This window comes from Anopheles maculipalpis, chromosome 3RL (assembly GCF_943734695.1).
Source record: "Anopheles maculipalpis chromosome 3RL, idAnoMacuDA_375_x, whole genome shotgun sequence".
Classification (NCBI taxonomy): domain Eukaryota; kingdom Metazoa; phylum Arthropoda; class Insecta; order Diptera; family Culicidae; genus Anopheles; species Anopheles maculipalpis.
In genome coordinates, this window is record NC_064872.1 from 71,347,889 (window position 1) to 71,360,987 (window position 13,099).

At 44.6% G+C, this 13,099-nt stretch overlaps 3 protein-coding genes across 3 annotated transcripts in view; 2 read left to right on the forward strand and 1 right to left on the reverse strand.

The window, feature by feature from the left end:
• LOC126562723 (E3 ubiquitin-protein ligase RNF185-like) overlaps positions 1 to 13,099 on the reverse strand; it is a 382,489-nt gene that overhangs the window by 350,622 nt on the left and 18,768 nt on the right. The gene's annotated exons all lie outside the window — the stretch shown is intronic.
• Positions 3,693 to 8,778, forward strand: LOC126561806 (serine/threonine-protein kinase 3). The gene is made up of 5 exons (XM_050218133.1): positions 3,693 to 3,727; positions 6,406 to 7,214; positions 7,294 to 7,668; positions 7,739 to 8,352; positions 8,606 to 8,778. The coding sequence occupies exons 1-5, from the start codon at positions 3,705 to 3,707 to the stop codon at positions 8,774 to 8,776; spliced, it is 1,992 nt and encodes a 663-aa protein (XP_050074090.1). The 5' UTR covers positions 3,693 to 3,704; the 3' UTR covers positions 8,777 to 8,778.
• On the forward strand, positions 10,620 to 11,948 carry LOC126562910 (transmembrane emp24 domain-containing protein 1-like). The gene is made up of 2 exons (XM_050219510.1): positions 10,620 to 11,644; positions 11,720 to 11,948. The coding sequence occupies exons 1-2, from the start codon at positions 10,688 to 10,690 to the stop codon at positions 11,945 to 11,947; spliced, it is 1,185 nt and encodes a 394-aa protein (XP_050075467.1). The 5' UTR covers positions 10,620 to 10,687; the 3' UTR covers position 11,948.

The window sequence follows — 13,099 nt, forward strand, 5'->3', positions numbered from 1 at the left end:
AAACTTCACAATTTAATGGCGGAGTTCCTAGGTACGTTTGACAGCAAGTTTAGCAAAAAATTCTAGCTTTACCCAGGCAGCACTCATCAAGCAATATTTGTGAACAAATAGTGTATAGCGTTGATGAGCCAGCTGCAATATGTAGAGCGCCCGTTAGAACGATGGAAAAATTTATATCATACAAAAAGGTTAGCCCACAAAGAACAGCAGTTGTTTATAGTAAAAAAAACTAATGAAAAACCGTACATACTTGATTCTCCATCCACTACCACCCAGGAGGGAAGAATTGTGCTGCCAATTGACACCTATTGCTCTACGGTTGTTGGAAGCGAGCGAATCCTTGCAGGCAATCGCTCGTAGAAGATTCATACAGGTAGAGCAACTAGCGTTGTCTGAGAAAGTACTGTACGCTTAAGTGTTCCGGTTCGTAAATATGACTGCACTGTAAATCGAGTAACTCATCTAGGATAGTGTAATTATGATGCAAATACTTGCATTCATATCCATCAACATCCATCAAAGCGTTCACCACCAAAGCACCGAGTGTCGAACTTTAACTTTAACTGCACATCCGTTTGAATTGTACAGTAACGCTGCACCTAGAGGGTACGTTTTGTTTTATATTGGACAATGTTTGCAACAGAAGCTTAGGAGGAACGTGAGCGAACACAAATCGTTGAGTAAAAGGAGCAAATGGTTCCGTGTACCCGTAAACGATCGATTCCGATCGATGTGTACAATGGGAAGCGCTGTAAAGCGAAGAGGGAATAATGCAAATAGTGTAACGTTTGTCTTTGTTCCAAAAGCCTTGTAAAACCCACTGTATGCACTTAGAAGAGGAAACGATGTCTAAAGAAGAAACAGAGTATGGATAATAAAATGGAGAAAAAATCAAAAGCCAACCAGAACCAACAATAGGACGGAATTGGGATGATGTGTTTTATTTTTTGTACTATTTACATCGGAAATCACAAAATCTGGAGTTATTGCGCACTTGCGTTTCTCTTTAGTAATGTAGCAAGCACGTGCTTTTGTTCAAATTTTCCCGCTTGGTTCATCAGCACTGAAGCGCCCTCTGTTTGTCAATATGAGAAGCAAACTGCGCAACATTTCAATGGCTAGAATATTTTTTAATGCGTCAAGTGAAGTAGATTAATGTTGAACGCGCAACTTAAGACACATTAAAAAACAATCATTCTTTATACTTAACGAATAACTCAATAAGTATCTAATGAACCAGAAAAATGTTAATATTTACTATTTGGGAGAGCTTTTTCACCGGGCTGAAATATTTCGTTGCGGTTTTTTGGGATTTCGGTGAAGTTTAGGAAAGAAATAGCTATGGCACATAATAAAAAATAAATGATAGGGAAAACTAAACGAATATCAGTGTTATTTGCCACATCGGCTTTGTGCTATTCACATGAAAAGTATGAGAAAATAGCATTGAAAAATTAACATTGAGGTGTCAATTGATGTAGGGGAACTTAGGGCCATATAAACACCTCAGAATGTTTTAGCATACTTTTAAATATCATATTTTCAGCCACATATAGCCGTAGCTTTTTATGTTTGAGTATTATTTGAATGATTTACATGTTCCTATTATCAATAATATAGTATTTTTTGCAATTATTGTTGATTTTCAAATGAAAATAATACAAAAACCCTTTTAAGTCACTATTGTGCCCCGTTTGCACCTAAATTGCCCGAGGAAGATAGCCAAACAATTCAAGCGAGAAACAAACAGCACTAAACGTCAATAACACGCACACACAACCAACAAAAGCGAGGCGTGCACGCACATTACTACCCCACTTCTATGTTGCTTACATGCGTGACAGTTCGATGGGACGATAGCCGTGTGTGTGTGTGTGCGCGCTCTAGTGTCTTTCTTGTGCGGTGTAAAATTCGGCCGGCCCGTGGTATGTTGAGAACTAAAATAAATAAATTACGGACGTACATCGGAGTGTAGCGCGTAAAGTGCGTGTGAGGTGAAACGCACCTTACAGACTGTGTTGAGTGTTTGCCGTACAGCAAGGCACGTGCATCAAGCGAGACAAGGCTCAGTGGAATCATAATCGGACGGGTGTTTTTGCTCTCCGCTCAGGCCAGCCAGAAGTGTCAATCGATGGCAGCGACCAGGCGACCAGGCGACCCGATCCGGGAGATAAAAACATCCGCTACAGTGCTCCGTCTGAGTGCTGAGAAGCAAAGCTGCTGCTACATAAACATAGAATAATGATTTCTTGAGTGTATGAAAACCAAAGCCGTCCAAACCCGACTTGTCCGGATGCGTTCGTCTCCTGTGCCGTTTGTTGCGCACAGTACCACGGTCGTAAAAATTGTTGCATCCGCCAGTAAGGCGGTACCGGACGATTCTTTACTGCACCGTCGTGTGTGGTGTCGTTTTGCGAACGGTCCTAAAATAGGGCGATTGCGTGCAAGCATTCCGGAAGCGCCGCACACTGCTGCACCGAACTGCGGAGTGCATACACGAAACCAGCGCGACGTCTGGCAAAGGGGTGAGAAAGAGTTTTGCGACCGCGGACAGCGATAAATTCTTTGCCCTCGCTGCTGGTGTGATGTGTGAGAAAAATTATAAATGAAGAAGCAATAAAACACGGTCGTTCAAAGCAAACAATCTTTGCTGGGTCGGTCCGGCACACGTACTACCTCCCCCGGTACATGCACATACACTCGTAGTGCATTCACACTAGAACCTCCGGGTGGCTGAGATGCAACAGTATCGGTCCGCAAGTGCATCGGACGGTCAGCGGTAGTGGCAGTATAGTGAGAGCGCATTCACTTATGTGTGGCCTTGAAAATTCACCTTTAACGGTGTGAAAAAATACATTCAGGAGGAACAAGGGTGTCCTACACGATCAGTGCACCCGAAAAAGGGAAAAATTTATATTAGAAGCGCAAAAATACACCTTAAAAATAGCTTCCCTTTTTGGTGATTAAACTCGCAAGTGCGTTTCTTCTAGTGTGTGCGTGAGAATTCGTGGTGAGCAGATTACGCCTGTTTATAGTGCGTGTAGGAAACAACATATCAGCAATCGGTCCAGCAGGGTCTGGAATGCGCACTGGAACGATGCTTTTTTATCGCTTAACGGCTGGAATGCAGAACCATACGACAGTTTGCTAAAAATATCGGCTTCATTTCATGATCAAGAATTTATCTACTTTTCAGTGTGTTTGTGTGCATCCAAAAGAATGGTGAAATAGTGCAAAAAAAGAACACCAAACACCACCGACAACATTACGCAGGTTGCAAGCTGCAGTTTAATGTGTCAGCTGAATGTGCATCTCTCTGCACTCCCTAGCTTCGTCGCCTAGCAACCACAATCGTCCATAGGGAACCACAAACCCTCTGATGTGTGATCTAGTTTTTCGTTTGTTTTTTGTTTTGCTTTCGTTTTTCATTTCGATTCCGTTCGGTGCGCGTCAGATTGAACGTCGAATTTAATTAAGAGCACGCCTTTTATTAGAGAGTTTGTTTTCCGTTTTGTTTTTCCCATCGTTTGGGAAATTTCCACTTACTTTCCTTTTTGGGGGAGAAATTAACAGGAAGAGAGCGTGTGGAGCATCACCATAAGCCTTCTTCAAGACAAGTCACAAAATCAACTGCTGCAACTGGGCAGCAGTGTAAGTGCAGCGCAGTTCCAGCACAAGCCCAGCGTAACCCGCCTGCCCTGCGTATGTTGGCGATGTCTTCCAAACAGTAAGTAGATGGTCCGTACAACACGTTACCCACCTTCACTATTTCCACTGTCACGTGTTTTGGTTTTATCACCCCCGCGCCTGAGGTAGGAAATTTTCGAAAAAAGCACGCACTTCTAGCGCGAGACCCATCGTAATCAAGCATGTAAATCATAGGCCGAAGCATCAAGATGAGAAAAAAGCGTGTGTGAAACCAACCCGCACACCCCCCAAAAAAGAGGGTAGAACCAGCACAAAGAACTGCGCCCTCAGTTTACAGTAAAGTCATCCCCACACATGGGTGGGAGGGCATGTGGCGCGAAGGGAACGAAGCAAGCGTGCCTGCTTGTACAAGTCAAAAGCCTTTAACCTTCGGGGCATAATGATGTTTGTGTGGATGTGTCTGTTGCGTACATACGTAAAAAAAAAGACGTCAAGAATGGGTGTTGGAATGGGGATGGGACGGTAGCAAAGCTCCTTCATCAAGCAGTACTCAACTCTAGTTGCTTCTTTTTAGTTTTTGTGCTCTGGTCTAAAATCAACCCTTATTCTCTTTGCTGTCCCAGTAAAGTCAAGTCAAGTCGTCGTTCCGTAAGCTGTAGCAAATGTCCATAACGCGGTGGAATGTTACAGTACTGGACAAAACAATAAGACCAATCGGCATTCAGGTGCTCAAAATCAAGTTGGGAAAATCCCTATTTTTGAAGAAGTTTTACCACTAATTAAATCAACCGTCTTTGGTTATCTAAGGGTAGGGCCTGCACCCGATAGTGAGCAGACAATGGCACCGTTCTTTACACGACAGGATCGGAGTCCAAATCCTATCCGGATCGTTCCTCCATAGTGAATACTGCGCTAGATGTATTCACTGTTCCTTTTCACGGAAAGATTGAAAAGATTCCTCCGATTGAGGTTTATTCCAAAAAAGTCCTTTGGACGCTGCTGGAGAAGATTAGGACTGCTTCAACAACACATCCCCCTAAACCGTCAACCACCTATTCTGGGACGTTTTTACCTAACGACTTTGAGCAACCTTCTCAACTATAATCTTCTCAATTGAGTGCATATTGTGGAATAATTTGTCTCCAGAAGAGGCAATACTTGTGTCTGATATTCTTCATATTGATTGTATATTAAAATTAACCAAGTCGCCTTTTGCATATGTAACAAAACGAAATGATGGTCTTCTTCATTTGCCCATCACTGTAGATGGGGCCCAAGCATGATGTTCCAAAGAACCCTCTTTCGGAAGCTTTGCGTCGACACTGGGGATGGGGTGCAAGCTGAAGAAGAAACAAAACTCCAAAGGTCCGTTTTTCCGACGCGTTTTGTTTACATTAGCACCATCACGTTCCTTGGTGCGACATTCCCTTATGGGAGTTTGAATAAGAACTAGTAGCAGTGCATATGATGATGCGTCTGCAGTGTACGCAATGGTCGCCAAGCGTGGCTAGGGCAGGCACCTTTTTGCAACTTATTTTTGTATTATTTTCTTTTCAATTTATGTGAAGATGTTCAGTCCGTAAGAGCGTCCTTAATTGCATCTTTAAGCAGACGTACTGAAACTTTGTTTATAAAATTTCAAACTGTGTAAAATAAGGAAGAAACAGGTTTGTCTGTACCGAGAAAAGGGTGTTGGAACCTTCTCCGTATAAGGCCTGGCACGATCAATATTTCCGGTTGGCTTTCAAAACGGATCGGATTCATAGAGCATATAGAGACACCTTTACCGACAGGAAATGAAAAGACGATGTCATGTACGGACACCATTGTACCATTCGTTTCGAAACCATTCTTCAAATGCTACATAATCAAATTAAATATTAAACAATCAGTCGCCGGTAAACAGCGTGTATCGATCATCCGCAACAACACAATCCAAACCGTTCGTCTATCGACTTATTCAAGCATTATAATTTATTCAAAAGCTAGAAGAAATCTGTCATTATTTCCAGCAGTCGATTGGCTGCGGAAAAGTCAAGAGAAAGGAGGCAAGAAAGCAAAGAGAACATTCCACAACATATTCGACCTAGAAGCGGTCGTACAGTTTTGTGGGACGAGAAAGAAAAGGGCCACAAAAGAACGCAAACAAAACTATGTCTCTCACCGTGACATACTGGCAGGGTTGGCTGGTTCGTTGGTTGACCGAATAAGGCTGTCTAAATCCTGTAGAACAACCGCTTGTTTGAGGATCGATGACGATGTGTGGTTGGTTTATACGGTTATGGTTACCGAAATAGTTTTCAAATAATCGATACGCTTTTTCTGTAGCACCTTCATGGAACGGAACCACTTGTGATCAACGCTTCACGCTCCATCAGGCCATCATCGGAAAGCCATCATCATAAGCGGTTCCTTCCGGTGGATGTTTCATGCGTCATCGAAGAAAGGCTCGTACGGTTGTGTCGTGTGTTGACGGATTGGCTAATATTATCGCGAAGTGTGGCTATTCGAGGGTACCCCAGCAGTACAGGGGAAGAATTATAAGGTCATTAAGGAAAAGGATGTCTCGAATGTTTGCCTTTGCCGGTTGCTTGTTGGCGTGATAGAAAGGGTAATTGCACGACAGATTGCGTTACAAGTCGAATTTTGATGGGGTGTAGTAGCAGAAGGTTAAAAATAGCTACCGTATGTAATAACATGTCCTTTTCGAATATCCCTAACGCTTTCTTGCTTTCTCTCTTTCCCCCCTCAAAATAGTGAGCTGAAGAAACTGTCGGAGGAAAGCTTAACACGGCAGCCGGATGAGGTGTTTGACATTATCTGCAAGCTCGGCGAAGGTAGCTATGGCTCGGTGTACAAGGCACTGCACAAGGAGAGCGAGCAGGTGCTCGCGATCAAGCAGGTCCCCGTCGATACCGATCTGCAGGAGATCATCAAGGAGATCTCGATCATGCAACAGTGTGACTCACCGTACGTCGTCAAATACTATGGAAGCTACTTCAAAAACACCGATCTCTGGATCGTGATGGAGTACTGTGGTGCGGGTAGTGTGTCCGACATAATGCGACTGCGCAAGAAAACACTTTCCGAGGACGAAATAGCGACCATCCTGATCGACACACTGAAAGGGTTAGAGTATTTGCACTTGCGTCGTAAAATTCATCGCGACATTAAGGCGGGCAATATACTGCTCAACTCGGAAGGGCATGCCAAGCTGGCAGATTTCGGTGTCGCTGGTCAGCTGACGGATACGATGGCGAAGCGGAACACGGTGATCGGTACACCGTTCTGGATGGCGCCGGAGGTGATCGAGGAGATCGGGTACGATTGTGTGGCGGACATATGGTCGCTCGGCATTACGGCACTCGAGATGGCGGAAGGAAAGCCACCGTACGGCGATATCCATCCGATGCGGGCGATCTTTATGATACCGACGAAGCCGCCGCCATCGTTCCGCCATCCGGACATTTGGTCGCCGGAGTTTATCGATTTCGTGAGCCTTTGTTTGGTGAAAAATCCGGAAGAGCGGGCAACGGCCACCGATCTATTGGCACATGAATTTATTCGTAAGTGGCGTTATAATGTGTAGATTTTGGGTGTCTATTTTCAATGAGAATTTGTTTTTTTTGGGTCTCTCTTGTACAGGTAATGCCAAACCGTGCAGCATACTCAGCCAAATGATAGCGGAAGCGAAGGAAATACGGGAAAACCAAAGCTACAGGCATGCGGCCGCCATTAGTCAAGCTAACAAACAGCTGCAAAACAACAGCAATAATGCCGCGAACGGGCACGACGGTGGTGAATCGGACGATGAGGAGCAGGTAAACTCGAGAACGATGAAGGAATTTCCGGCCGACTGTGGAACGCTGGTGCCGGGTCGTGGCGATGAAGGTGATGGGACGATGATTGCCCATGCGGATTATGGTACGCTTGTGCCGGATAATGGGACGATGGTGGAGCTGCAATCGAATCTGGGCACGATGGTGATAAATTCGGATTCGGAAGAATCCACCATGAAAAGTAAGTTAGACTTTTAAAGAAGCTGTTTTTCCTGTTGGAATAATGTTAAATGTCTTGCCTTCACTTTTAGGACATGATACAAATCCCGACAAACCGAAGTATAGGCCACTGTTTCTCGATCATTTCGACAAGAAGGAAGCGGAAGCGGCCAGCTTCGGCAATAGCAAGGTTGCCGCGGTAAACAATCATCACCATCATCACCAGCTACAATCGCCCGACTCGGCGATGAGCTCGTTTGACGATGGTTCACCAGCAGTAGATTTGCAAAGTGAACTTTCGCCGGCCTTTAGTCCCCAGGCGACACCGGTCGCCTCGCCACAACAGCCACACCTTCTACAGCCTTTAGCCACCTCGCCACAGCAACCTCAGCCACAGGTGCAGAAGATCATCAGCAATCTGGCTTCACCGGCGACACCACCGGCCCCAGCACCAGCAGCAGCACAAGCCTTTCCAGCCACGCACAGTCCCGTCTCTCCGTCGGCACCACCAATGACGCAAAATTTCCAAGACCATCAGCAACATCAACATCAGGCACTGCAACAGCAGCAGCAGCAGCAACAGTTCAATGAAGAACGGCAACGATATCAATCGCATCTGCAGTTGCAACTGAATCAAATATCCGCCGTTAGCCCCAATATGCATCAGATGCAGTTTTTGCAACCCACCGCGGCTGAGTACGATTCGGTAAGCCTTTTGATGTCACTAGTGATGGGCACTCGGAGTCGGAATTACCTGGTTCCGATTCCCTGTTCGCTCTTCGGAAATAGTGCAGGAATCGTTTTACGAATCTTTGCCGGAACCAATTCCATAATCATTTCCGGAAAGAATTCTGAACGCTCCGAAATTGATTCCGACCAAAACAGCTTTTTGGCTATCGCTGGATATCACCACGAATTTACCATGGATGCTAATCGCGTGTCGCATTTCTCTCACACAGCTTAAGTTTATGAACTACGAACAGTTGGAACAGCGTTTGGCCAGCTTAGACAAGGAGATGGAAAAGGAGTTGGCGGAAACGAAGAAACGGTACACCTCCAAACGTCAACCGATTCTGGATGCGATCGAGGCCAAGCAGCAGAAGCGACAGCAAAAGCTGGAAGAGTTTTGAGTAACCTCACCCGGCACAGTATGGACGCTTCAACTGTGTGTATGTACTGCGCGTTTCGTTCGTTGATTGTAGTAATTAGTGGATTAGTGCATATTTAATAGGCATAATTTCAATCACAAGCGTGTGTAGGCGTGCCGCCATTTAGTTGCAAATTCCTATTACTTTTTTAAAGACATATCTAACATCGGGGACATCCAACACACCCATGCGACCGGTTTGGGTTGTGTCGCTAGCTAAATTTGCGTCGGTTTTTAAGTATTTTAATGCTTCTGTCGATCCACTCGTAGAGATGCTTCCCATCGTGTTTCCACTTGAGGGTCTTGGTCTGATATTAGCTGTACTAAGCAAATACGTTGCCACAGATCTGATATTTTAATTTAAAACCCCATCGTAACGCGATCATTCATCTTTATTCATGTTTTAACTCATCGTTTAGTATCTCCTGGGAATGTTTTACGTTTTGCTTTATGATTAATCCCCCCTCACGTGTCGTGATCCTCCGTCCCTGGAAGAAAAGTGCATTACAAATGTCGCCATCTGCTATGCTGTTCTGCTCTGTTGAGGTTTGGTCGTGTTGGTGCACTTGTATTACCGATACGATATGCATAAAGAAGATAGTTTTTGCTTGACGATTAACTGAATTGCTGATCAGGGCTGATCGGTTGATCGGTTTTCCTCCAATCCAAATAATTTATTGACAAATCGTTAATGTTATCGCATTAGTAGGCGCTCAGCCGCGTAGTGTATGATTCTTAACCGAAGTGTGTATTAAAAAAGAATTACCTTCAAAAGAGACAGACCTCAAAACTAACCGAAAAGATTGAAATTAAAACACAATAATCCTGCAATACCTTTTTCTTAACCCGAGCGGTAAGAAATTATACATATGTTCAGCTCCAGAGCGCGTGATTAACGATTATATACAAACAAACAAAATCACACCCCTCATACACACACACACAACGCAATGCAATTTATGGACTCATCATCGATCGCACAGTGTTAAATCAGATACATTTTATATGCTAAAATTAAGCCAGCTATACTCTCTTGATATTGATAATTAATAACGTGTGACTGGTAGACCGTCGAAGGAGATCAGTAAAACAAACCCACAACAAGGTATTTAAGGAAGTGGTAAACAACATTAGCTTGTTACATAAAAAGAAAAGAGAGAAAAAAACAAATTAACGAAAGTGCTAAAAGTGAGAAACCCAATGGAGAAAGGTGATGATGAGAAGAAAAACATAGCAATGAACAAAAGTGCTACCTACATTTTATTCTTTAAACATATACAAGTTTATTGAGGAAATAGTATCTATATCTACCGCTGCTAGAGATATTACAAATAGGCAGATAATTGAAAAAGAAAGGGAGTTGCATCAGCAAGCGAGCAAAGGTGATTGATTGATAAAAGAATGAATGAAACGCGATAATAAGCCACCCCCACTCACTCCGGGATACACAGGAATTATGCGATTAAAAATTGTGTAAAGTAGTACGATGCTGCACCAAATTACGGGATGGACAACACAACACAACAACTCGGATGAACAAACAAACAAACAACACTCCACGAGATAAATAAAGTTGAACTTTAAGGTTGCCATGCATTTATATTTAAAACCAAAATTATCAACCGTTGTTCGCGACTACTCGTTTTGAGTCTAAACGGAGTTTTCGATTCCACACTATAAACGCGCCCAAATTCCAGTACGTCGTCGGGTTCATCAAAACAAGTTGTCTTTCCAGCTTGCAGCACAAAAACATGCGCCAGAAAGAGACAAACGATGAAGCAGCTAGAGCTGTCCCGTTCGCACTTGTGTGTAATATGCGTGCGGTGCCTTTCACTTGCGGCGAACTAGCGCAGCACGGCGCACCGCGTACACCAGTTGCATACACCGTGAAGCGATGCTCGTGTGGAAAGGTTTTACGTGGCAATGTAGGGTCCCTCGCGGGACGATCGTGCTGTATTTATTAGTGTTTTGTCAATTGTCCGTTCTTGTTGGGACGCAGCAGCAACCTCCACCGCAGCAACAACAGCATCCCCCACCGCAGCAACAACAACAGCAACATCCGCCACCGCAGCAACAACAACAGCAACATCCGCCACCGCAGCAACAACAACAACACCAACAGCCGCCTCCCCCGCAACAGCAACAGCACCAACAGCCGCCTCCACCGCAACAACAGTATCAGCAGCAGCCGCCACCACCACCACAGCAGCATCCACCGCAACAGCAGTTCCAGCAGCAGCAACCGCCTCCACAACAATTCCAGCAGCAGCAACCTCCTCCACAGCAATTCCAGCAGCAGCAACCTCCTCCACAGCAATTCCAACAACATCCGCCTCCCCAGCAGCAGCATCATCCGCAACAATTCCAGCAACAGGCGCCGGTTCCCCACGACATTGGAGGTCAACATCCGCCACCGGTTCAGCATCCGCCGGCCATTGGACTGCAGGACATCCCCGAACACGACCGACCATGGTACGAATCGCTGCCAGCAGTTGCGATGGACTACAAGGTGCACATCGATGCCGGCAAGGAGGATTGCTACTTCCAGTACGTCCAGCAAGGCAGTACGCTGTACGTGAGCTTCCATGTGATCCGCGGTGGTGATGGAATGGCCAATTTTGCAGTACGTAATCCGCGCGGTGAATTCGTCCATCCGTACCAGTGGCAATCGTCCAGCGATTACACGGACGGTGCCGCGATGGGTGGATTCTATGCCGTGTGCATCGATAATCAGTATTCGCGGTTCGCCAGCAAGCTGGTCAATCTTTACATTACCGTAATCCGGTACGAAGAGTGGGAAAAGTTTACCAAGGAGATAGAAGACTTGAATGTGAACATGGACAACTTTACGGTAGGTGAACCAATGATGTGTATAAGATGAGACACTTTCCCCAACCCTTGGGCTAATGGTTCTTTTTTTCATTAGACAACGATTTCGACGGTGGAACGAAATCTCAACGCCATGTTCCAGTATCAGGCCCATTCGCGCAACAACGAAGCCCGTGACTATGCGCTCATTGTAGACAACAATGCGTACATCTGGAAATGGTCTGTGCTGCAGATTCTGGTGATCGTATTCACGACCTCGGTGCAGGTGTACTTTGTGCGGAAACTATTCGACATTAAGACGGGCAGTGGCAAGAGTCGCATTTAAAGGACAGGTTAAAGAAGCAGGAAAAAAACACAACCCCCATTTCGAATTCCGGTTGCGTGCATTATGATCGTTTTCGTTTTCGTTATCAAGGAAGGAAGGGAGAATCACGCACAAAAGCAGCAAAGAAAAAACTACATTCCCCGAGGATGATTTACAGAACTAACACCGCCAATGGGAAGGAATGTTTTATCTTTCCATCCGGTATCTTCCATGTTGACTAAAAGTGAATACAATCACCTTTATTGTTTGCACAACATAGGTTCACCGTTGCACTGTTGCATGTGTTATTTAGCTTTTGTCCGATCGCAATAGACTAAGTAAAACAGATTGTGAAAGAAAGGAACTGTGCTGTATAGACCGGGTTTTTCTAATCCATCGACACCACCCAAAATCCACCTGTTTTCGATGACAGTAGAATGCAAGAAAGAAAAATGCAAAAAAAAAACATAAACAAAACAAACAGCTGTCAAAAGCATATCCTGCCTGTCCCATTACGTTATGATTCATGTTTGTTTGATTTATGCTTCATTTTATGAGATAGAAAGGTTCTTACTGCATCAAAGAACCTTTTGATAAGTCTTAATTATTCCAGAGATTTGTTTGTGCTTTCTGCCAGCCGTCTTATCTGCTCTACAACTGAGTGTGATATGATCCATGCTATCTGCCAGTGGATTTAAGTACAATTTACACACGCCTACAGCATATTTTACTCTACACCGTTGATTCCATTTTAGCAAATATTACATCCAATTTATCTTTGTAAACGAAATGAAATTATTTGAACCCAATAATTCATATAGTTCGTCGATAATTGTTAAATTGTTCGACTTTACCCTTCTGAAAATAATTTTCCCCTCACAGAATCCCTCCCAACAGCAGCAGCAGCGCCTTCAGCATGCTGTTGTTCTGTCAAACCTACGCTTAATGCTATGGAAACGATCGAAGCGACTGTCTCGCTATGTTGGTGCAAGACGCCGTCATTACCGTTTCGCTATCCGTGGTGTGAACGACGTTGAATCAATTGCAATCTCTGCTGTTGAGAAAAATCGCATCGTAAGAAAACGTTTGTCGCTTTGTCCACTGTTGTATGTGCGCAGTGGTGTAGTTAGGGATGGATGGTGTGGGTAAGCATGGTGCACTTTTCCTCGAGAA

Coding starts and splice junctions, on each gene's coding strand:
- LOC126561806 (XM_050218133.1), top strand. CDS start 3,705: ATGTTGGCGATGTCTTCCAAACA. Junction 3,728..6,405: donor TTGGCGATGTCTTCCAAACA/GTAAGTAGATGG, acceptor CCCTCAAAATAG/TGAGCTGAAGAAACTGTCGG. Junction 8,353..8,605: donor CCGCGGCTGAGTACGATTCG/GTAAGCCTTTTG, acceptor TCTCTCACACAG/CTTAAGTTTATGAACTACGA.
- LOC126562910 (XM_050219510.1), top strand. CDS start 10,688: ATGCTCGTGTGGAAAGGTTTTACGTGGCAATGTAGGGTCCCTCGCGGG. Junction 11,645..11,719: donor TGAACATGGACAACTTTACG/GTAGGTGAACCA, acceptor TTTTTTCATTAG/ACAACGATTTCGACGGTGGA.